Raw genomic sequence first — 26,202 nt, 5'->3', positions numbered from 1 at the left:
ATTTGAAAATCAAGTTTTTAATTTGAATTGCACATGGGTAAAGTTTACATGACAGTCCTCATCCTCCTGAATGAGCCAACCATGGGGTTGTGGCAGCCCCAGTCACCACAGGCCCTGTACTCTCCGGGGCGCAGGAAATACTGGCGTCCCCTGTAGTTAGGGTGCTCATAGAAGATCCAGAAGCCCTCCATGATGTTGCAGGAGTAAATGTCACGGTAGCGGAAGCGCTCGTACAAGTTGGGGCAGTCCTCCATGAACTCCATTGTGTGTCCCATCATGTCAGGCCTGTTGAAGATCCTCATCTTGTAGGATCCTCTATACTGTGTGTGAAAGAAATCAGAACATGATTATTATGCTATTTTGGTAGGCGTGCACCCTAGAGAGCATTTTGGTAGAGCCCTGAGCTGATATCTTTAAATTCAAGTGAGTACTTTTAGTACTTCTTTAAGTAAGCAACTACAGATGAGAATGAGCAACAACTCTTTCGGAGAAATGACGGAATACCATTTTTTTTCCCTCCCTAAACTGCCAGAAACACTCAACGTGACTTAACAGAATTAGAATGAAGGCACCACGTCCTATGGGGGGTGTATCATATTCCTTTTAAAGGCTGACTGGGTCTCCTTGTGGGCCTTGCAACAGAGACTTTCATGCTACGACCTGCCTGAGTATCTGTTAATGACATCAAGAGGCCATTGATTGACATGCATCTCTAAAGCGGCATTTGATGTACAAGGTGAATGGCGTGGGTTGGGGGGGGGACTACCAATCCTATCTGTCTGTTTGATTGACTTACAGGGGGGTACATCTGGCAGGAGCGGACACAGTTGTTGAAGCCCATCCAGCAGTGGTAGTCAGGGTACTCGCCGGGGCCAATGATGTACTGGTAACCCATGTAGTGAGGCTTCTCATAGGCCACCCAGTGACCGCCGCTGACACGGATGGAGTTGCAGCAGTTGAAGTGCTTGAAGGTGTCCATGCATTCACTGCTGCACTCCCAGTGGCGGCCCTGGAAGTTGCGGCCTTCGTAAAAAATTATCTTGAAAAAGGAGAGAGAAGCATACAAGTTAATGTTAGGTATATAAATGCACTAGCTGCAATACTCATGAATGGCCTGTAGGGGACACTGCTCTCCCTTGAACAAACTCAATTACTTTTGCATGAGTCCTTCCTGTGTACAAGCCTCCACTGTCTGCTGAACACTTGTATATTATTTTCAGAGCTTGACAGGTGAAAATCAAGGCAATTGAAAACTATTGTTTCAGCTGACTTTTATTTAAAGAACTCATTGTATGCTGGTCCAATCTGAAAACACTGTCAACTCTGTTCTTACCGTCATACAATTACAATGAGTAACCTGTCATATTTGGATACCATATAATTGCTGATGTCCACAGACGCTTCTCTTTCAAACACCTATAACTGTGTTTTTCCCTTCAACAATAACTTCTCACGAGTTTTAATCTAATATTTTTACTCGATTGAGTACTTTTTGAGTACCTCTCTTCGCCCTCTGCTGCATTTTCTTTCCCTGTTACAATATTTGACACATGTTCCCAAATCCTGCACTTTTCCTCTCTGTCAAAGCTGTTGCCATATTGCATGTGAGCTCATACCTTTCCCATGGCTGTAGGGCTGTGGATGTGTACCATAGACCTATACACACTTACAGGTCCTTTTATACTATCCCACTGACTATGAGGCCTCTGACACGTCAGGGACTACTACTCTTTACCTTTTCAGATGCCAACTACTGTTCCCTTTGTCTGTCAGCCCACGGCTACCTTATCTCCTGTCTGCTAGAGTTTACCTATAGAATTGTCAACCCCCCCTCCCTCCCCCCCCTCAAAAAAAAAACCGAGCACCACACAAGTGCTATTCTGTGTTTGTATGACCCTTGTTCCGCCATGACCTTGTGATGCAGCCTTTTGAAATATCACACAAAGGCCCTTTAGGTATGTGGCCCCCCAACAACAAAGCTTTAAAAGTGTACAGTGGATTAGGGTTACTTTTGGGGGGGCATTCTCTAAACTAATACTTAACCATGTCAGGATTTTCATTTCATATCTTGCTTGCGTGAACAATTGTAACATAGTTTGGAATGGTGCGTTCCCTAAGTGGGTACAGGTCACAATGTAATTGTTATTCAATTCCTGTTAAAGGAAAAGGGTGTTGATACTGTGGACTGAGTCAAGCTTTTGTGTTGATGTAATCTACAGTGATATGTTGTCTCTTTTTGCTTCCATAGCCTGCAGTTGTACTGTGATGCCAGACGAGACTGGTCTGTTTGCAGATGTACAGATGGAACTGCTCAGTGTGTGTGTTTGTGTAATATAAAAGGAGGGGTTTGGGGCATCTGTGTGTTTGAGTCTTTGTATAAAATGATAGATGTTTGGACTTGGAGTCTTTGGCTTGCAAGCATAGCCCAGAGCTGAAGGGGAAAAGGCCAGAAAGAGTTGCCGCCATGTATTGTGTTCCCAAAGCCCAGCTGATGCCAGAAAGGTCAGTCTCATCCTTTAGCCTTTCATCGGGATAAAGGGCTCCTGCCCCCTCTCCACTTTGTGTGCTTTTTGCAGCTTCAACTGTGTAAAAAAGGCAAATGGTTTCAGAAAACACAATAGCCATTATGTTCCTGGGCAAAAACACTGCTCTTGTGGTAGCACATCCACAGCCATATGACACTGTTTCAGTGTTAAGGAACAGCGTTGATAAGCTTTTGCTCCTTTGATCATTCATTGACTTGAAACTCTCATAGGCTTCAATAGCTTTCATGTTTGAAGCTGCACTCTTTTCCTATGACATAAATAGATCATTGATATCCTTTCATCACAGTGTGCAGCGTAATTGTGGCAGATTATCAGATGGGATGTTGTTTTGTTTTTGTGAGTTTCTTGAGCAAATATTTAGTCCGGAGGAAAGGTTTTATCAGAACATATAAGAAACAAATGTTTAGATTTTCCTCATATGTTCATTCATAGATTAATCATTTCTTTCATCATGCCTATTAAATGTGAAATATTTGTACTGGGTCTTGATGCAAGAGGGCAGCAGAGTGACAGGGAAATCATAATCTTGCCGGTGTTCAAGCTTTGCATGATACAATGGCACAAGTTCACTTTTCTGACTCTATCAGCTTGAAAGTGTGCTGCTCAGTCTGACCTCTGACCTTTGTATTCAGAGAAGCATGTAACAGAGTTGCAATACAATGTCTAAACCGGGACAAAAAACTACCTCTAACGTCATTGTCATTGTTCTCGTTTTCATCACCGAGGAACATCAGCTAACCCTAACTCATTAGTTGGGACCTTGGCTCTCTCCACGTCTCTGTGGCTTCCAGAGGGGAACCTTGTTTCACAGGCTCTCAAATGATCATCTTTAGCTGTGCTACAAGACATCTCCTCCCCACCCTGAAGGGAAAGTAACATCACAGAGGCCCTTGCCTGCTTTCTCAGTTCCCCCCGGAGGAGAATAAAGCTACCCGCTGTGGAGCATTCCACTCTTCATCTCAGAATGATGGAAGAAAAGGAAAGGAGAAGGGAACAGAGTGGGGGGCTAGATTTACAGCTCCATTGTGTCCGAGGATCTCATTGTGCAATCTGTGTAATCGCGCGGGAGATGACGACACTATTAGCCCGCAGAATGACTGTCAGTTGGGGACCTCTGTGATTGATGTGCACCCCACAGAGATGGGAGAAACTTTGACAGATAGCAGCCCCAGCACTAGTTAACTTGCAACCTTTTTCATCTATTTGGCTTCCAAAAGAAAAAGCCATTCGTGTAGCTGATACCTAATTAGAATGTGAATGTGCAATTCACTCAGTAAAACACATTTCAGGTCAGAGGAGACTTCTTTCAATTCAAAACAAATCATATTCCCTTATTCCAAAACCATGGTCTCTCTGACCCTGCTATATACAATAAGTCTCACCCCTAAAATGTTGTAGGCAGAGATAGGAGAGCAGTCGTGCTTGCAGTGCTTCCAATGTGCTCTTTTACTGAACAGTCATTACAAAAACACTGTGGTACTGAGGTGTAAACAAGGGGTCTATGTGAGTTTTGCTCCTGAGAACTGGCTAATCTGGTGCTGAAAATGTGGTATGATCGGAAAGCGCTCGCCAAAAAGCCTCCCACGTCGGGAGTAGAATGAGGACCTCTCTTTTGCTGAGAGATCATCCTCTCCATTCTTTCTGTCAGAAAATCTCCAGGCATCCTCTCTCTCTTGTCACTGCCAGCGCACAGGCTCTATCGGGATTGCCAGACGCAGGAGCCACTATGAGCCTGTGCCAGGGCCAGGATTTACCGCGATGCGTCTGATGTGCTCCATCTTTTTGCTGGGGGATAATTAAAAGAGGAAATGGTGTTGGAAGAACAGAGTGGGAAAGCAGGAGGAGGGGGCTTGGACCGAGCAAATGGATGCAGCTGTCAATTATGTCGAGTTGTTGATATGTTGTTTGTGTTGCCTTCTTTGAGATTTTGTGTCGAGCTGTTTCCCCATCAGGATTTAGTTTTAAAGTTTGTGGTAAATCTCCACTCCGTACTTGTAATAAAAAAAGAAGACATTTAGGCTAATTAAGAACAACTCTCAGCAATGAAATCACCAGAACAGATTTTCTCTTAGTTTGAATTCTGATGACCTGCAGGTGATCATTTAAGTACAACTGTGAAAGAAACATTGTTTACCATTTTCCTCACGTCAATACAAGCTGTCTTTCAGGAATTTGGACGGATGAAATTGCTCAAGCATCTTCCCTTATTTGACTTAATGGATTTGAGATGCTCCACCACACAGCATGACCCAAACTCTGGGAAAAGCAGGACAACTCCTTCGTCTCTCGGCAGACGCACCGGGGGGAGTGATGGCTTTTAGTTTGCTCTCACTCCTCATATCCACACTCTGTTTTGACGTGGCGTGTCTCCCATGCCCCAAAGCTTTAAAGGTTTAAAGAGCAACTTTTCACCCTGTAATCCAGGTGCCTTTCAAACAAGTCACGCTGTTTACTGACACATGACAAAAAAGTTCAACCCCCTCTCATCTCTGTGCTTACAAGACTGTAACTCTCCTCAGAGCCTGGTAGTCATTCCTCCTGAGCGCCCTGAACAAACAGAGCCTCAGTGAGAAGCGGCCCCATGCCTTTCACCACGCACTAAATTTGTAATCAGATGCGATGCTGTTGTTCACTTCTTCAAATTTGTCATCAAAGCAAATGTGTTCTGACAACAGCTAGTGACAAGTGCACCAGAGGAGAGGCAGCAAATCAGCTCTTTCACACCGCATATCAATTATTGATCATGTTGCCCCCGCTCCCTCCTACGCCCCCGCTACCCCAGCTAGTAGACACCTTGTGATAATGAAATACATCAATTTAAAAAATAAATAATAAACCGGGGTCGGCTCCATTGTTGCAAAGCCTTAAGAGCTTGATTGACTGCCTGCACATTTTCCTCGTTGGCAGTCAGGCAGATCAAAGGAGGGTTCCTCTTATTGCCCAAGGCCACTTGCAATTTATTTAGAGGAGCAGTGCTGCTGTCCCAGCAGGTAACATTATTGGGCAGAGACACTCAGGATAATCATAGCTTTGAGGTACCTCTCAAATCCCACCTCTGCTGGCTCTATCATGCATGCGCAAAAATTACACGCATATGATTTGCAAAAACCCTTCCTTATTATATTAAATTAAGCAGTAGATAAGACTACATTGATGTCCTCACATGGAACACCCAGCTGCTCAAAGTCAGCGGCCATAGCTGCCCTAAATATGTTATATATGCGTTATATTGGTTTTGGCTAAATATGTCAAGATTTATTAAATTGGAGCTTCTTTTTTTTACTTTATAATGAATTGCTATTTGATTTTTATGCTATATTTTATAATTTATTTATCTAATAAAATAAATAACTCTGATATTTAGATAAAATGTAAGCATTTTTATCTAACAATGTAAACTATTGATGTTCCATGATGTTCCACAACAACAAAATGATGTGCAATAAATATGATCGATTGAAGGAATTAATCGTTACACGTGGAAAGCAAAAAAAGTGTGATGTTATCCAGTTATGTGAAAGAACGAGTCACATTTTATGCCAAAGGTTTTGTTTGTAGTGCATGGCACCTTAATAATGTTACTTGGATTTCCAGTTGTTCAAAGGCCTTTCCTGTGCACCACATTAATAATACAAAACAGAGAGCATAATAACGCGGTGCTTTATTTTTTTTGTCCAGACACACTCGTTTGCTTACGAGCACACATAATGACATAACGCACATAATAAAAGTTTTAGATCACATTCACATAAGACCCAGTTAAAGCAAACTTGCTCTATTTGCCATATATATATATATTTCTATATCACTTTTTAACATCTTGTCTACCAGAAACATTTATTTAAATTATAAAAAATCCATAAGAGATTGAGTTTCATCAGATTATTATTGTCAGCCTAAAACATTAAACTATACAAAGAAAGTATTTTAGTTGTTTTTTATGTGTGTTCTAGCTGCTAGGTTCTTAAGAATAAAGAAATATGATTTAGAAAAATGTCGCATTGATATAGACTTATTCTATCCCTTCTTGATCGGGCTGAATTTAAAATAAAAGCTTCATTTATGTATTTTAGTATCTTATTATAAAGCAATTTGACGGGACTCAACAGATAAGACATGCTTGTAATATTATTTTAAATCTGATTTTCAGCTTTGTTAGAAGAACATCTCGTTTAAAATAGTAACTTAAAAATACAAAATGAATTCACCCTCATATTTTTACATATGGTATAATTATTTAAGTAATATCCTTGATGTTGACAAATGTTAGTTTTTATACAAATCTAAAATATGTATAAATATATATAGTTAAGCCATGAACAATAACTATATAATGTATTAACATATCAGTGGACTTCTGGCTCTTTTGAACTGCAGAAATGCACATAGAAGAATTTGCAGTCATAGAGTAGATGTTTCATTTTAATGTTTTTCATTGTTTGAAATGTCACAAATCTTTTATAAGAATGAATTATTGTTCTCTGAAATGTGTTACTTTTCCACTCTTATCTATATCCTCCAGGATTTGTAAGCAAATAGCCACCTTTATGTTCAAAGAAAACTCATTTAAAATAACAGTTTTATGACATTTGTTTGGTCAAAACATATTGTCTTTTTAATACTTCTAGAACATTTCAACCGCACTCAGCTTGTCCTCACAGTTGAACAGTTTCAGTAGATATCACAAGTCATTTTCCAGTTTTTCCAAGCACTAGAGGGCACTAGAAGCCAAAGCATTGGCTGTCTGCAGGATGGCTGTTTAAAGTTCTTTATACCACAGCCATAACTCTGAGCAGCTTGTGTGTGTTTGTTTGCTTGCATGTATACATTTGTAACATTTGCGACACACATATATATATATAGACACGAGTTAGACAATGGCACAAATTCATGTTGTGCGTGTGTGTGTGTGTGTGTGTGTGTGTGTGGTTGTGGGGGTCAGTGTGTGTGTGTATGGGTGTTGGTGTGTGTGTGTTCGTGCCATGGCTCCTGTCTGTACTGAAGCCTATCAGTGCTCAGACATAGTTTTATCGAGGGAGAAGTTAAAAAAAAAAAGAAGAAAGAAAAATCACTAACAGGCTGGCATGACCTGTGTCCCAGCACACATGCTGCGTGTCCACTTGCTCGTAGAAGCTGAACACTGTTTGCTGAACACACACACACACACACACACACACACACACACACACACACGCACACACACACACACACACACACACACACACACACACACACACACACGCACACACACACACACACACACTATAGTGTAAGAGTTGATTTTAGAATTCTAGTTTCAAACAAACTTGGACAAGACACACACATACACACACACACACACACGCACACACACACACACGCACTCACGCACACACACACGCACACGCACACACAGCATGGTCAAACAGAGTCTCAGACAGACAATGAGCTGTTAGCTTTGTAGCAGTTTCAAGCCAGTGTGTGTTTTTGAACTGCAGATGTGGATGCTGACTGAAGGATCAGTGCACAAACTGCAGGACTGCAGAGATGGCAGTTCTCCCATAGGGTCTGGCACAGCTCGGGCCTTTTTGTTGTACCCCATTTAGCCATGTTGAAGAATTGGTGGTGGTCTGCGTCTGTGTGTTGTACCGGGTGATCATTTGAAAGTACATCCTCGAGCCTGTGTGTGCACATTGTACGCCATATGCCACTCGTTTGCTTGTAGGCAAACGTTTGCGGATACACAGTGTTTTCAAAAACAAATCCATCCTGGTGCATTCAGGACGGCAGAATTTAAATTGAGTTGTCCATTTGCCTGTTGGTATTGGAAGCTACAGATCTTAGATTTATGAATTCTACAGAAAAGGCTTATCTCAGTGGCAAGCGCTGGTTTCCATTTCTACTGGGAATTAATTGCACAGGCACGAAGCGAAGGTATGCGAGATGGAATCAAGAATGTTATTAGCATTCGTGCACAGTTGTTTTGTGTCGAAAGATAGGGTAGTGAGATGCAAAAGAGGCTTGACTTGATCTGAGTGAGGCCTCGGAGGAGCAGGAGAGAGGCGCTGCTGTCCCTGGACTGCGGCGAGAACGGGCCCTCAGCTGTGTCCCTGGAAGACCGAAAGCTCCACTCAGGGGACTTTCAACCAAATTAAAAAACAATGATACACCAAGGGAGAATCTAATGCCAATTCCCATCATCAAGACCCACATTCTTCACTGTTTTGCTTTTAACTTTAGTTTTTTTTTTCTTCTTTCCCTCTCTGTCTCTGACTCTCTCTCTCTCTTTTCCCTCCGCACTGTTGTTTTCTAGTTTGTTTTCCACCCGTACTCCTCTGGCTGTCGCCGAGCGCTACAGCCACTTTCAAAGGCTCTGCTGTCACGCGCCGCCTTTGAGTCCCGTTTGAAATTTTAACGTACATGTTGTCAGGGTGCCGTCAGGAGTGATTGACAGGTCCGTCCCAGAGCAACACCGGGCTTGGCAGGCTGGCTGTCTTTTGTCAGAGGCAGCCGAGGAGAAGCAACAAAGGGAAGGAGCAGAGGAGGAAAAAACATACATAAATAAAACAAAACTGCTCTTACCCATTTCTCAATAAAGACCAAATTAGATTAATCTTAAGGCAGAGCAAGGCAGGCAGGCAGTTGTGGAAAAAGACTTGATATTTTCTCTGGCTTTGTTCCCTGCCATTGATGGTGCACTGCTTAGACACCCTCTCAACAGGACACCAAAGGCGGCACAGCAAGAGTTGTATAAAGAGCCAGCTGTACATATTAATGTTCATTATCACCTTCCTTCAATGCAGAGAAACTCCAAAGTACAGAGTTTGTCCTGGCCTCACCTTCGTTTGAAAACGCAGATGTGATGTTTGTGGCCTTGTCAGCCGCTGTGTTTTAAATAAAGACTGGTGACCACTTTGAATCTGGCTGCAGGATACAAAACAATCCATTTACCTCAAAAGGATGACTCCAGTTGTCAGCATTAAAGGTGGATTTGGAAGGAATCTTTTTTTTTTCTTGCCTGAAAATTAAAATAATGTATATATGTGAGATTTTGGATAGTGTGTTTTTGATCAATACTGAAGAGTCGACAATGCCAGGTTCAGAGATATCTGGCTGTGAAAACTCTTTCCAGCACCCCTGGTGTGATTTAACCACTCGTAGTGGAGCGTGTGACAACACAAAACTCCATCCTCTACCTCACCTCTATCCCCATCGCACATTTTGTTCTGAAGCGCAAAAAATACACGACGAAAGAAAGAGCAAGTATTATTTTTTATTGTGATTTATTTCTTCGATATATACTTCTATTGGACCTCTTCAGTAATGAGCTTATTCACTCTACTGTGACTACTTCATGTTGCTATTATTTCCCTCAGTTGCAGGTCACCTTAAGCTTTGCCAGAGATGTTGTAATTTCCTATTTGGAGATGATAAAAGTCATTGATTACTCTCTCTTTGTCTCTTTAGACAATCCAAGAGCAAAAGTGCAAGATAAAAATATTCAGTGTAACACAGAGTCTTTGAGATTCGTATCAACTGTCAGCGTTGGGTTTGCAGGGCAGTGTAGCTGGGCTCGAGGCCCACAGTAGCGAGCACCCAGTCTGCTAAAGTGTCTTTGAGCAAGACACTGAATCCTTGCCAGCTCCAGCCTGATCTCTGACCTCCCCGCGCAGCGAGCAGGAAGCGCAGAGACATTCTCCGAATAAAATCAAAAATAATGAGAATAGAAATGTAGGCTCATGTGAAAGTTGTGCAGAAGTTTGTTTGAACGATGCAATAGAGCAGTAATGAATTGAATTGATTCAGTGGTGTACATGAAAATGAGGGCATTAACAAGTCTCACCGCTTTGAAAATCAAGGACATTGTCGTCCCAATCTCCCTTTTTGTACAAGTAGCGCTCGGTGCGAAGGGAGTTGAACATCAGCCATAGGAACTGGAACAGCAGAATACAACTGCACAGCCAATGTTGAGCAAGCTCTTCCTGTCAGTAGCGGGTGTATGACACGAAGTCTGCGCAGACCAAATTGAGATGTAAACATGATGCAGAAGAGTGATGGGTGCTGCACAAAGACCTTGAAGCAATTGTAGATCAAAAAGTGACCATGAATTGAAGGAAAAGCCCGTTTACACTGAGCTCTGCAAGGCTTTCTTACAATGAAATGTCTTGATTTTTGAGTTCCTGCTACTTCCTGTTATTATATAGGAAAACTCCTTTTTTATTTTTTTTAAAGGTAACATGTAAGTGTTGGAGTTTGTTCTCATGGCTCTTGTGTTGCATCCCGCCAAGGAAATATTTCCCTGGAATTAGGTATTTTTATAGATCCATCTATTTCAGCTGTAGACAACTCGTGTAAACAACTACAGATTTGAATCAGAGGGGAAAGTGTAAGCCTTGTAAAGAGCAAGGGTTTTGCTTGTGTGGAGTACCGCACATGACGGGATGAGTGACTTCTACTCACTTGCCGAAAGGTTAGGCTTTTCCTTCTGCCGGTATCTTTTTTTAAAAGAAAACATATCTGCTGTTTGATAACTGCTTGACATTTGACAGTCTTTTCAGACCAATCAGACTAGTTTTCTTTAGTTTTTTATGTTGGCCGTCTAGAGGAGCAGCAACAAGGAAAAAACATACAGTATTGTCACTTTCCTCAAGCCTTTCAAAGGCAGTCTTTCTCAACAGCGATCAACATCAGATACCACAAGTGTTTTTTTTCCCTTCATTTGTGTTTATTTTCCTCTCTTTTTGGCCTAACCCAGTCTACTGAGACCTCATCTCTACCATCAGAGCTGAACTCAAGAAAAATCACTTTCCAGTGTCAAAAGTGTCAACCACCTAACCTTACTGCAGCGCCGCCACATCGAGAACCTTCTCCTCTGCACTTCTCTGCACTTCTTAGAATCAGCTCAGCTGGCTGCACTGAAGCACTCTGTTTTTTCCCTTTGGGGCATTGTCGCTATATCTTTCTTTATAGTTTCAGAATGTGTTCTACTGTAAATTATCAACTGTATGTTATCTTGGAGGAAAAGCGAAGAGCTAGAGGGAAGCAACAAAGCCACCAGTCTCTCTGGTTACATAATTCATGTCAGCCATATTCAAATAAAATTTATCACATTGTCAATCATCGAGAAGCAAACCGCGTGTGTGTGTGTGTGTGTGTGTGTGTGTGTGTGTGTGTTTGTATGTGTGTGTGTGCACGCACGCAAGAGTACTGATAACTCTGAAGTGATAAATTAATAACGTTGTACCATGGGAGCATGTGAATGAGCATGTTTAGTCATTCTGTTTGACAACAGAAGGAAACGGCCTATTCCGTGGGGTAGAAATCAAATTTCACACTTTTCATAGATATTGTTCCCTCCTCCAAATGTTTAAAATATGGAGTCTTGCTCTGGCATGAAAGTGGCTCAAACAGCACTTTGCACAGAAGTAACTTTTGTTTGGCCGTGAACCGTGAGAACGTTCTCTCAAGGAGAAAAACAGTATGTGGTCTGAATGTCCTTGTTTTTTAGATGGAATTGTTTATTGAGGGAAACACTCAGTTCATGACTTCTGAATAAACTGGAGAACCTTGAAAGGTAGCGCCATATGCTTGTTTATATTTTTCTTTGCGATCATCTTTTCTGGACATTTCAAGGATACTGTTGACGTTTTTAACAAAAAGAAAAAAAAATCTCACAGCACGTGGTGGTCCTATAGTAGCAGAGTTCAGATTTCTTTTAAAAACTATATTGAAATAGTACGCGTATACGAAAAGGAAATAAAGCAGTGTGATGTATTTAACACGCTAACAATGACTCACACTTGTCCTCAAAAACCAGCAGCATACTGTAACTACCGTCCCACACCTGCTCTCCACTAAAGTAAGCTGTGCGTCTTTATGATCTGTCTATAGAGGAAGATCTCCCCGAATGCATAGGCTTGAACATGTGAGGAGTGACTGAATGGATGATTAAAAAAGACTGAGAGACACACAGACTTCTCCACTGATTTCAGCTCTGAAGTCAGCCAGCCAGGTGTCGAGTGTTTGGGAGATATCGTTTGAAAAACTTGTGAGAGACGGAGAGAGGGAGTGACTGATTGAGACTCTTGAGCGAATATGAGCAATGAACAATGTGCCACAGATAAACAAGCCCTCACATCTCCAACTGGAAGTCTAAAATGTTGAACGTTTGAAACTCTTTTTTAAAAATAAAACGAGCCTCCCTCTCATCGGCATGGAAAGCATGTGCTTTCAGCATGTGTATCAGCACAGACAGCCTACCACCATATGCACCTTCTACCTACTCCATTCTGTCCTGCTTTGCCGAAGCGTACTGATAGAAGCTGCTGCTGGTGTCTAAACGGAGGTATGCCAAACAACTCATTCTCTTTTTCCCTTTCGTTTCCTTTTGTGTCGGGCCAATCTGACCCCTGTCTTGCACCAGGTGTGCATTTCCTTGATCCCGCTCTCCTTCAACCCTCCCCTTCATATTTACACCCCTGCCGCCCGCAATGAATGATTCACTTGGAGAGGCTCCCTTCCTCCATCAGAAAGCTTTGCAACTATACACTACAGCCCAGCCTCCATTTCTCTGATCTCGCTATGTTGTGTAACGCTTGAAAAACCCTTGCGTTCTCGTACTTGTTTCTTTTTTTTCTCCTCCACGCTCTCTCTCTTGCTCTTTCTCTGAGTTACATTCAGTATTGACTGTTTATGCTTTTTAATGTTGTGGAGAGGGCCCGGGGCTTGCGGATGGGGGAAAAGCGCTCTTCTTGACACACTTACGCCCCCGTAGTGAACTCTAGCTCCCAGCACTCTAGCAAGTACACAGGCCTTCTTCTTTTTCCTCTCCCTCCCTCCTCTGTCTCTTTCGCTCCCTCTTTCTTTCTACAACTGGGAGCTCTTCTGAACATCAGCACCCCGTGTTGCTCCACTCCAAAGATCACCTTATGGAAGATTAAGATGCTCAAATGCTGAAGCAAAATATTTACACAATAACCCCCCTTTTTGCATCAAAGTGGAGGCAGTGGAGTTGAGTGGAGTGATCTCAGGGGGGAGTTAGAGGGCGCTAGAGAGTGCAACAGTCACCTCTGAGCAGAGAAGGCCTCGGTCAAACCTGACAGGGAACAAAAGTGATCTCTCCATCTTTAGGTCCTCCATGTGTCTTCCATCTGTCAGCCCACCTTCAGATCCCCTTTTGACTCATACTCTCTTTCACACACTTACTTTGCCGATCGATGTGCTGAAATCTCTCCAGCCCAGTTGTGATGAGGAACGACTACCGCAGATGATGCTTAATATGAACATGCAGACTTTAATAGTTATTTGTCTGCCGGTATATTTAACTCGCTTTTCTTCTTATCTGGCTGCCAGAATATATTTCTTCCTTAGTCAAGCAGCTTCATATTGAGTGGGTATTCTCAGTAGAACAGTGTAGAAATAAATTGCAGCATACGTATACAATGAAGCCAGATCAGGGAACCATGTGTTGACTGCTGTAGGCAGCGTGGGTCAGACAAGTGTCTTGGATAAGTCTCTGGACTCCATCTGCACAGCTAGGCAGCAAACAGGATCTCAATTCAACGCAAAGTGTCGTCGTATGCCTGCAGCTAATACAGAGCGACAGCTAGCTGCTCGCTGAAAGGCCGGAGTCTGCTCTTTGTGTCGGCACCGATACTTGTGATGGCCATCTTAACCGTCTTCAGTGAGTGTGGGCAGCCCATGTATTATCGCTGGGTATTCTTGTGCGTCCCTGCTGCTTTGATATCCGGTGATTGACTCCTCACTGGCATTTTCAAGAAAAGAAAAAGGAAACTTCAAGTCCCGTTCATCTTTCAAGTCCCGCTCATCTGCTTAAAGAGCATTTCATGGTCAAAAATTGCGTTCAGGCGCCTCTTGTTCTAGAGGCAGCCACTAATAGAGTCGGTTTGAAGGCTGTTTGGAGTGTGTTTAATGAACACTGGTACACAGTCAGATCCATCAGCGCTGGCTCTTTGGCGGTGACAACCAGATCCTGTAATGTCGATGTTTGGAGATAATGCTACAAATTAAACAAGCGCGTCTGTCCCATTGTGCCCACAAGGGAATATACGTTACAGTTCAGGAAACAATGAAATACAACTCCATCTCAACATGTGACCAGATAGATAGCTATGATAAGAAACACTAAATGGGATTCTAATGTGAAAAAAAGCCGGGGTCTGTTTCTACTCCTTAATCACAGAGCCCGGTGACAGACCAAAGAAGATGCTTTCACCGTCAGACAAAGGAGGAAAGAGGCTGAATCTGTGGTGGCTAGCGGAGGTGGGGGGGTGGGGGGACACAGACCCCCCCCAGCCCTCTCCATCCCCTGCACCCCTCCCTTTTCAACTAAAGGAAGACATCATTATGAGTAAATGACATGAGGCGGTTGGTTCTGTTCCACTCCTGGCCCCCCAAGGACTCTTTTGCCCCACTGTGTAGCCTGTTCCCATCCAGCTTTGCTGCTGGCCACAGGCCTTCAGAAGCCCAGGCTCGGGCTGCAACTCAAAGAGATGGACGCTCGCACATTATTGATTGGACACTCGATAAAAGGTCATGGGGGCCCTCCTCTGCTGTGGGGTCCCGCGCTGCCAGTAAGCCCCTCTCCATCCAGCCACACACACATGCAAACACACACACAGCGCTGTCCCCTGCATCAGCCACCTGGGGGATAAGCAGAGCTTTCAAACAAGGCTAATCATTCTCCTTTCGCTTTTTCTCACACACACACACAGACACACACACACACACACACACACACACACACACACACACACACACACACACACAACAGCTCCTGAGTGGCTGACAAATGTCAGAATGGCTTGTATGGGATTTTTAAGAAAATTATTTATTAATTGAACTGGTTAATTAGGTCCCTGAGGCTTGCACGCTAATTGAGAGCCACAGAGCTGGCGAAGCAAGAAAGCCAAAACAAAAGCGATGGCTCAAACAAATAGACAAGCGCTTGAGAACTGCTAACACACTCAACACACACACACACACACAAACACATACACACAGTCACCCATAAATTAACGGAAAAATAAACAACTGTTTACATTTTTTTTTTCTTCTTCTTGGGCTTCCCCTTTTCCTCGCATAATTTTGTGACCTGCCAAATGTTCTCCTCTTCTTGATGTTCCAGCAATGGAGAGAGACACGCAGCCACTGAAATCTGCCACATTGCACAAAGCATCTGTCTCCACACAGCGCCCTGCATTCATTAAGTTTGCACCAATTAGCAGACATAGCTCATAGCACAAACATCCATTTGTGCCTCCTACTTTGAAAAATCTTCCTAAAGTGAATGTGTCCCTCAATATGCCCTTGTGTCACCCAACTTTATCTTCACAAAGTCTCTGTTTCTTGCATAATTAGAGAAGAAATCCATTTCTTCTCCTATCTTCTTTCAGGCGGTGTCTTTGTCCCTTTTTATATCGCGCTCGAGTGCACCTTGAGAGCGTGTGTGCTTTTGTCAAGAAATCACACCAAGGTTGTCTGAAAGACTTATGAGCTGGAGTCATAGGCGGAGGTTGGTTCGGGGACCAGAAGACAGAGAGAGGCATGCTGACACTTCGACAGTTACACCTGTTTCAACAATTATCCTGCTCTCTGATAAGAGCTGAACTCCTTGGATGTGTGCTTCGTCGAGTTAACTGAAAGTTTTCATTGGTTACAAAGTCTTGTGTATTCTAACTTCCATAGCATTTGAAGGCTGGGTTATTGTGAAGGAAGAAAAGAAACCTAGCTGATGCTGAACATTATAAATAGATCTATTCAACTTTTTTTGTGTTTTAATTTAAAGTGCATAGGAACATAAGGTTTTGATGTGCGGAGCAAACTTAAAAGACACAGGGAGCTTAATTGGTAACCTCACTACAGTATTGATTCTCCATGTCAAGTGATGATTTTGTGATTTCTGGTAAACACCCATGTTGACAGCGAATATCTAGGTCTGGTGGTGTTTTATAGGGCATATATTTCAAATTACTACCTGAAGTAGTAGATTTAATTAAGTACATCTTACTGTTTTAAAACCCACACAGTATATTTATTTATATATATATGTGTCCTTTTCTTTTTTTTCTTCTTTTATCCGCACATGTGTAAAGAACATTTGAGGGGATTAGCATGTTTCTGGAAGTAAAGATTTGGCAAAAGCCGCACACATTGTAATTCTAATCCTCGTAGCATGTTGAAGTTTCTACAAAAGGTCAACGTTTGATATCAGGGGTAATTTTGAAGGCCTTTAAAACAGTCCTCCTTAACATTCATAAGCATACATGACCCCAGCAGCTAGAGCACTATCACAACATGATTACCCGCTTAACACTACCGCGTTGTGAAAATTGCCCCCGCCCCCTCCCCAAGTAAACTCTGCCTCTGACCTGCATTCCCTCACTCTGGAGGGACCGCTTGTGCTCTGTCTCGGAAGGGAGATTCGGATGATGGGGCACCAGGGTCAGATGCTATTGAGCGATGCTTCAAATAAATGTATGAATAAATTACTCGATAAATCAACGGCTGGAGTGAAATCACTGGAGAAAAAGCAAAGATTTGAACTTTAGTGAATAGTAGAGAAAAAGGAGAAGAAGAAGAAGAAGAAGAACATCTGAAAGTGCTCTTTTCTCAGTTTGGAAGCTCACAGTTTAAATTCTTTAGTAAGAAAAAGCACAGTTTTGATTGATTAATGAAAATCTCCACTGAAATCACAAGACAAAGTCTGAGATTGAAGTTGAATGTGTAGTTGTAGCGGAAAAGACAAAAATCCTAAAATTGGAGTCTAGTTTTGAGTTTGATCAACGGAGAATCAATTGCCTTCGTACCGGAGCAAAACTGCAGCAGTCAAGGCTGACATTTATGACCACAAGTGACAACAACTCGTTACCACACCCTTCAGAAGACATCCCGAGTACAGCCGCCGCTCCTTCGCTTTGTAAGAAGGCAGTTGAGTTGGTTCGAGCATCTGATCAGGATGCCTTCTAGACGCCTTCCTTTGGAGGTTCTGTGGGCACATTCAACTTGCAGGAGACCCTGGGGTGGACTCAGAGCACGCTTATTATAGGATAATATATGGCATCCGATTTGGGAACGTATCAGGGTCCCCCATGAGGAGCATGGGAAACGTTGCAGGGGAGAGGGACGTCTAGACTACCTCGCTTCGCCTTCCTCTACCGGATAAGTGACGGATAACAGATGGAGGGGATGGAAGTAACACCACACATAATACAAATTCAAACTTTTTAATGACGGGTCCAATTACTTATTATTTGGCATCCCCTTTGTTACATTTTTTCAACCAGGAGACAAAATGAAAACAGGATGTAGTCACCGACTATTTTCAGTACCTGGGGGCCAACTTAAAGGCAGCAAACATATTAGAGCCAGGAAGTGTACACAGCATCGTTTTCTTTAACCTTTAGGGCTTTGAAGTCTCTGAATCTAAAGGCTGCTATGATACAGACCCAGTGCTTCGGCCAACACAGCTTGCTGCGTACGTTGATCATGGATGTACGTTGATTCATTCGTGTCCCGTGACTGTGACTGGCAGGTGCACAATGTAAAAAAAAAAAAACAAGAAGAAAAAAATCAAAAGAACTTTGCTCCTGTGAAAATGTTCACCGTGCCACGGCAGTCGTCAACGATGCTTATTGTTCACAAGCCACTGACAATGAGTCAAAGTCAAACATGGACTCCATAAAAGATGAGTTGCACTAAATTTATGTGTAAATTGAGTGTTGCCAACTCAAGCCCCATCTCCCGCCTAACCTACATTACAGTGTTGTATACAGCTGGTGTAATGTGCACGAGGAGGCCAAGATGAATGTTTTTGAAAGGAGCAAACTGCAGTGGCGAACTGCCAGGGGCAACAAGGTCCTCTCTGCTGGTCCAACAATTACCATATGGACAGCACATTTATAAGTGCGGTATTCCGTTTCGTATCATTTACAGCTGTCAGTCTTTAGATGTTTGTTGAGGGAAGTCCAGTGTAAAACATAGATCACAATCTGCCTACGTTTTATTATCTGTGGTAAATTTACTGAGAGAAAAAAAATCGAAATCATGCCAATAACTTTATTAAATTGTTAAAACAAATGTGTTTTTTTTATTTTTATATAGACTGTCATGAAATCAATTTAGATTCAGTGAGTTCTTATTTCAACATTTCATACATCAGCACATTTACTCACTTGGGTATTTACAGTAAAAAGGCAGCATCAGAGATAATATAAGCAAACCTGAGCTGACCTTGGTGGAGCCAGTTAGATGCCAAAATAGAGGAAGTTATGAGAGACCTGATCCTTGCTTTGTATTGTACTTCTTTCCAACGCTCCTGTAGAAGAGTCAATGTGCAGCAGAAGCTTGTCAAAATATAGCTTTCTTATAACAATATACAAATACACATTTAGCATCAGTAGCTAGCTGTACATGGTTTCAGAATAAGGACTTCAAAGTAAAATCCCTATGAAATTTAGCATAATTTGCAAAAGGAAGTTCCTGGAATAGAGCCATTACCCTGTGATCAGAAATCCTTATATGCATCTGCCATTATTTCCAATTGAAAATATGAGCAATATGTTGAAAATATGAGAATGTTTCTTTTTTATTTGTTATATATTTGTTTCTTTTCTGGACAGACACTACACCAGTCCGACTCATCTTGGAGTCTTTAACGCCGGATTGTCTTGATGTACATATGAGCAATAAGGAGAGGTTTTCAGAGTCACAGAAGTGGGATATTTAATAAAAATGTATCTCACATTAAAATGAGAATAACAATCGGTAAACATCTGTCCTGTTTTAGCATTATAGCCACAGTGACTGTCATCTGCGGCTGTGTCCATGCACAAAAGATTTAAGGGTGTGCTGTGACTGTGCTTCAGCCTGATGAAAATCCCCTCTACGCTGCAAGGCCCCGCAGTCCCGATCCCCCGCGGACTGCCACCGATCGATTGCTGGTTGTTATTGACATGACACCTGCCGAGCCGGGCTTTAAGCTATCGAAAACCGATGTGGCAGATCAAAAATAGGACGCCAGCTTTCATGTTTGTAAACAGTATCGATTTGCATAATAACCTTAAAAATTAGTTCCCCGGATTAGGCAAGGACAAACCTGTTTCAGCGTTTGTTATGATGCTTGCAGCATATGCCTAATTAGAGAAAAAAAGGCAGAGGCTGTGATCGGCTTGGAAAACAGGCTGTGATCGGCTTGACAAGTCGGTGCATCGCTGTCAACACCTTTTGGTTTGCCACTGTTAATGAAAGCCATTTTACATGAAATAATAAAATAAAAAACACACCTCTAGACTTCCTCGGCAGACAAAAGCGCTGATGCGTCACTTTTACACGGATGCAAATTATTGCTGCGTGTCACAATCATTTATTCATGAGGAGGCCTTCCATCTCGTGGCGGGTTTACCTGCGCCACGGAAGTGCTCTTTCCTCCGTCGTGCCACGCCGCTGAGAGAGATGTCAGCCTCCAGGAGTGACGAGGAGACAGATGTACTAAAGAAACAACAAAAGCACCACTCGCTCCACCAGACGGGTCCAGTTTAAAAGCACTGAATTATGTATCTTAGCACAGAATGACTTGTCAGCGTTGAATATCTCCATTTCTCGTCTCAGACAAATTGTGACCTTGTTTGCAACCAAGGAGCATTGATTAGCTGCAGATGCCTACAGATGTTCAACTAATGCCAATTACAGTGACATTTACAGAGAGGTCGTTAAATGCCAGTGCCATCAACTTCATGCTAGTGCCTTTAAATAAAGAGGATTACATTATAGTACCTGAAATTCTGTAATTCTGGTGTATTTTAATATGTTTGCACTCCAGTGCTGCAACACACAGGCATCACAACAAAAGATGCTGCGAGGCAAAGATGAAGAAGCCTTCCATTTCAACTCCCAGTTGTGGACATTTTTTGTATAATCCACTGTAACACCATTCCTGCTGCAGGAACTCCCTAGTGAAAAATGCAAAAAGATCTTTTTTTTTTTTTAAACCCACGACTTTATGGAAAAATAAAGGGCTAGTGGTGTCTGACAAGCCTTTAAATCTAGGACAGTCATCCCAAAGAGGAATGCACTTACTCATTGCAGGGACATAAAAGCAGAGTTTTAGCTGCGCTACCAGGGCGATGGAGATGGTAGGCCATTAGTTGGATGCCATTCTTATAGCCTGTGAAGACATCTACAGCACCCCACATGTTTGAAAAAATATTCCACTGGTTTATACACTAAAAACGTTAGAAGAGTCAAAGAAATTTATTCTGGACGCGCAGATTCAGAGTGTCAGAAAAGACTTCGGGGCATCAGGATATAAGGATTCATTCATTTATACAGGCGGTGTTTAGGAATTTGTTTCTTAACATTTTGTTACAGCTTTACAATTTGCTATAAATCAAAGGTTAACAACTATACATGTCTTAGCAAGATATGTACATATAGATGTAGAAATAAAGAAGGAAAGCGAGGGGGGGGGGGGGGGAAAAAGCATGAACCATAACAACATTCAACAAAAACCTCATGGCTGGATGTGGCAGATTACCTCAGCCAGAATGGTTCTCCCAGACCCACCTTAGGAAAACAATACCATATGTGCGAGCTTATTTACGAACTGCTGACACAAGGGCCTGAAAGAATTAGTATTCTGTTAGGTAAATGTTTTCCTCTGGGCTCTGTCTCTGCAACAGCTTACAGATGTTTCAGCCATGCAAAGAACGCAAGGCCTTTCCCTCCACGGCATGAATGAAAAAGCATGTTGAAGGTTTTTCCCCAGCCAAGCTCGGAGAGTGATCTACAACTTATACTCGGGTGCACTTTGCTAAGTACTACCTCCTGCACCGGCCAAGGTTTCATCTGACACAGACGCTATTTAGTGCTGCTTCCATGGACTCCAGTGAATGTTGTTCGGCACAGATTTGTCAGGCTGGCTGGTCTCCAGCGACAGATGTACTGGCAGCAGTAAAAACAGACTACACTGCACAGGAGTGTAAAAAATAATAAAAAATGTTAAATGCATTTTAAGTCTGACTTGTGATTGTTTGGTGTTTGCTGATAGAAGAAGTGTTGATTGTGAAATGGCTAAATTCTTTGCTCTTTTTTCCAGTTTCTCTCTCTCTCACACACACACACACACACACACACACACACACACACACACACACACACACACACACACACACACACACACACACACACACACACACCATTATGGAGTTATAAAAGCAAATGGAGCCAATCTTGTTTACAAGGAGTAGCGTAGGACCAGCTGACTGCAGCGGCTGCTCAGCCCTCAGCCTTGACTCCCATTTACTAGTGTAACAAACCTTCAGGGAGGGGAGGGAGGTAGGGGAAAACATTGTTATCAGCAGGCCAGATAAACCCCCTCCAGAGGTAGCACTGATAGAGAGGCAGCCCCGCCGCTGGGCAAATAGAAAGATCATATCTGGTCCTTGCACTGAGCCGGCCAATCAGCCCGGCAGAAGCACCGAGACTTTCTCGAACAGGGGAGATGTGTGGAGAGAGGAGACCAGAGCATCATCAGGGTCTGCTCCTCTTTTCAGATGGACTTTTAGAGGAGAAGCTGGATCTCAGCTGTGTTGTAGAGAAGGCTGAGAGGAGAAGGGCCTCGGCTAGAGCTGCAGGGCTCCGCTTTGGGGTGGTGCTTGTGCGGGTCGGATTGGGGTTAAAAGAGGTCGCTTCTACAGACTGAAAGGATAAAGTTCTTGAATCCCGTTCTGGTCACCAATCTCCTGCGTCAGAGCACCTTTGCAGAATGATTAATACCTGCTGTGTTGATTGCCTGGTTCCGGTAATCGACCGTATGATCAATAATAATTGCGAGTCAGCAAGATTTAATATTGATTGTTAGTATTTTTCACATCTCTTAATGTGAATAGACATCACAATGCTCCAATGCAATTATAGTTATGTTAAATTATCAGAGAGTAAATTTCGACCTTGGCCATCAACACTAATGTGACCTGCAGTAACTGATGAGATCAGTAATAACATCAATTCAACAGTGTATCATCACTCCTGCAGACCTCTGTTATAATACTTTAAGTCAAGGCAGACTTTGCAGCACTTGTGTTCGTGATATAATATGGAAAACACTTTTTGGAGCTTAAAATTTACTGCCCCTAAAAATTTACGATGTTGTCCTTGCTGTAATTGTCATTTTCCAACTTCTGACTACTCGATGGAATTTAAACTTCAGTTTTTTTATTTCTGAGCAATGGCTTTTGCGGATGTTCTTGTGTCTTTTAATTGGCTATAGCCTATTTCTTTCCTTTTTTTTGTCATACTACTCGTGTTGAAAAAGAGCGATGGGAGTTTGTGATCTTTTATGCATTTTTACCTCAAATTAAATAGACCAATAAAATATATTTTAATGTAATATGTCTTATGGGTTTTCTTTCTTTCTATCTTTCATTTTGCCTTCCCTCCTCAGATTACAGCAATTTTCCTTCTTTTTCATTTGCTCAAATCTTTCATGTATGTTTGCCAGAAAGATTGTTGGCCTTGGTCCTCATCCACTTGTGGCTTTAGCTTTCCTTTGGGGCACATACTTTGGAGCATCCGCCTAACATACCTCACTTCCCCTCTTATCCAGATTCTATGAGATGCTCTCAAGACCTGAGGTATAAATTAACTAGTTATTTCATCTCTTATTATTAGGCTTGAGAGGATATTTTGCAAGTAACATCTTTTTTTCTGATCCTTTACCTCTCTATGATTCACTTTAAAAGACCTTTTCTATCGTGTCATTCAGCTCTCACTTCTCGACACCGTTAGAGAGGGGCACTTACTGAAGTTGCGGTGATTGTACTTGAGTAAAATATTTCTGCACTCTTGCCACCTCTATTCAGCAGTTTGATATACGATAGTGGTGAGAGGCCAAGCTCTTCTATGACAAGCAGGAGGCACATTTCTAGAGGCAGAAGGAGAGCTGCAGGGTGAAGAGGCTACAGCTGTCATTGCTCATCTTAATGGCATGCTGGAGTGCACACACACACACACACACACACATGCACATCAACACGCCCGAACCCTACACACACACCTACAAATGTGGGGTAAATGAGGGATCTTTGGATGTATGCGGATGTATGCAAGTGAGGCCTCGCACACGCTTGTAGACACATAAAACTGCGCTCTTTCACACGCGCACACAAACAAAAATGTGCAGGAAATGAGGAGAGGAGGCTTTAGATGTACATATAAAAAAAGCAAGTACTCGTGTGTGTGTATGTGTGTATGTGTGTGTGTGTGTGTGTGTGTGTGTGTGTGTGTGTGTGTGTGAATGCATACTCCCGCAGACATTCAAATGGAATCACATAAAAACACACACGGCGGATTCGTACATAGATGTACACGCTCTCACAACATGAATATGTATTCCTCAACATTCAGAAGCCAGTACACAGCCATACACACGGATACTGTATAGCACGCAGACACACCTTCACACACACACACACACCAAACATTGCCTGTGACAGATGTTGGCAGGAATATTGCCAGGAAGAAAGCTCTTTCATTTCTTTTTATTCTCTCTGTATTTTGGCATGCCTATCTCTGTACACAGTGTGGCCATGTCACCGAAGCTGTTTCTTTTTCTCTTCCAGTTCCTCTGTGCACTTTCTCTTCCCCCCCCCACCCCCCCCCCCTCCTTCTATCTTATCATCATGAAATTGAAGTCATTTGTGCCAAGAGAGATTAGAAGCGAATCGGGGAAAGCGAGGGGGACATTAGCAAAGATATTTTTGTCAGTAATGAGCTAACTCTTTGTTATTCGCCAGGCTAAGGAGGTCTAATGATGACGTTTGTACCAAGAGGAAGAAACTGAGTCTCCAGAGTCCACACACAGCCCGAAAGCACAGGCTTTGGTGCAACTCTTAACTCTATTCAATTATGCAGATGAGCCCATTGGGCTAGTGTTGGCCGTCACTTTAATGATGACGTGGGTAAACAGACATAGCTTCCTTTTTCTGTCTTTAAAAGTCCCCCCACCCCCTCCCCCCTTTGCAAACCCCTTATTTCTTATTTTGCACCCGCGATAAAGTTAATTGTCTTAGTCATTAAAGAGGTATCAGCTGTCATGCCACTGACAAAGACATAAAGAGAAGGGAAGGCAGAAGGATGTGAAGAAGAGAGAGTTGAGAGAGATTTATTTTATGCCTTCCAGGCTGATGGCAAAGAATCTCCTAAGATGCAATCATGATATTTTGATGCCGGATGAGGACTGATCAACCTCTCAAGGCAAAGACTCTTTGGAGACGTTTCTCTGTTCTCCCCAGCGGCCACCGGGTGGCAGAAAAGCACAAGGAACAGGGCGCTCTTTTAAACGGCTCTGCTTCACTCACCAGCAGCGAGGCTTTTTGCCTTATGCAAACCTACCTACTACAAAAAGTGCCTCAACAGCCCTGGAAATGATTGTTAAACTTACATTCCAGAATGCAGATATGCTTCATGATCACTTGGCTGCAATTGTACAGATGCAAGTGCATTAATATGCAAGGTTTTTATTCAACTTAAAGGGCCTTTTGTGGAGAAATGAGTGCAATAATGAACTAGTCTTGTAAAACTCTAAAAGAAGTTGGGACTGAGATGATGAAGGCTTCATTTAAAGCATTTATAACGTTCAATCACATTCGGGCAAATACATAAGGTATATACTGTGTACTTATACGAGCAATGCATGAAGGTGAGAAGCAGAAAAACATGGCTTACAGGAGTAGGTAAGGAAAAGTGTGAATATAGAAAGTTGAAAGATGAAATTAGTTTTAGGAGAACAAGCTGTTTCCATTTCTACATTTTAATTAACTATTGTGAGGCTTTCATAGTTTAATTCAGGGCGATCTATTGCTCCGAATGCAATAATAATGTGTTATACTGTATATCTTTTCTGTTTAAAAATCATATTTATTTAGGTGTAGGCCAAATTAGGACATATGACAATATTTTACTTTAAAATGTATTTAAATGTATTCACAAAATGTATCGATGTATACTTTCAGACAGTATAGATTTAACTTTATTCAGCATCATATATCTGAACAACATATTGTCTGTGTGCATGTGATGTGTGTATCCAGAGCAAATTAAAGAAATTGTATAAATGTGCAGATATTTCATAATAACAAGCTCTGTCTGATGCACTGTCTTTATGGAGCGTAACTTACAGTCTAGCCTTTAGGTGGGCAGCGATCAACCAGCGAATCAAAGCGAGAACATTAGTCAGAAAACATTTCTTTCTGTCGTGTTTCTTTGTCTTTCTACTGATTGCACACTGGATGCCCTGAGCACTTGTGACTGAAGACGAATTAACTTGGGAATGATTGTCACATCAAAGTCTCTCTCTCTCTCTCTCTCTCTCTCTCTCTCTCTCTCTCTCTCTCTCTCTCCATGCTATTCATTTAAGACTCTGGGCATGGAGACCAAAGTTGTGTCCTCAAAGTGAAAACAAAAATAAAAATCTGGCTCTGGCGTTAGCTCCATATTTTTTGCTTGCTCCAATTGTCTGCCCGCTTGTGTTTTTCCGGTCTGCCCGGAGGAACTGGGGCCACTGAATACCAACTGTCACCACAATTCATCCCTTAAGGACGTCCTTTCTCAAGTAGCCAAGGATCAAGGCTGCATTTTATTTTTTGCAACAAAGGCTTTA

General features: G+C 42.4%; 1 protein-coding gene across 1 annotated transcript; it reads right to left on the bottom strand.

The window, feature by feature from the left end:
• Positions 1–44: 44 nt before the first annotated feature.
• On the bottom strand, positions 45–10,220 carry crygmxl2 (crystallin, gamma MX, like 2). Its single transcript, XM_029456713.1, has 4 exons — positions 10,110–10,220; positions 7,042–7,089; positions 797–1,039; positions 45–320 (listed from the first exon to the last, which is right to left on the bottom strand). Exons 1-4 carry the CDS (start codon positions 10,218–10,220, stop codon positions 45–47), a joined length of 678 nt encoding a protein of 225 aa, XP_029312573.1.
• Between the last annotated feature and the right edge of the window lie 15,982 nt (positions 10,221–26,202).

Source organism: Cottoperca gobio, chromosome 19 (genome assembly GCF_900634415.1).
Source record: "Cottoperca gobio chromosome 19, fCotGob3.1, whole genome shotgun sequence".
In the NCBI taxonomy this organism is placed as follows: Eukaryota; Metazoa; Chordata; class Actinopteri; order Perciformes; family Bovichtidae; genus Cottoperca; species Cottoperca gobio.
This window is presented reverse-complemented; position numbering and strand designations above follow the sequence as displayed.

What these genes read in the sequence shown, in the direction of transcription:
- crygmxl2 (XM_029456713.1), bottom strand. Translation starts at nt 10,220, where the DNA reads ATGTCTCTGCGCTTCCTGCTCGCTGCGCGGGGAGGTCAGAGATCAGGC. An exon ending in CAGACTGGGTGCTCGCTACT is followed by an intron (nt 7,090 to 10,109) that starts GTGGGCCTCGAG and finishes TTGAACATAAAG; the next exon opens with GTGGCTATTTGCTTACAAAT. An exon ending in ATATAGATAAGAGTGGAAAA is followed by an intron (nt 1,040 to 7,041) that starts GTAACACATTTC and finishes TCCTTTTTCAAG; the next exon opens with ATAATTTTTTACGAAGGCCG.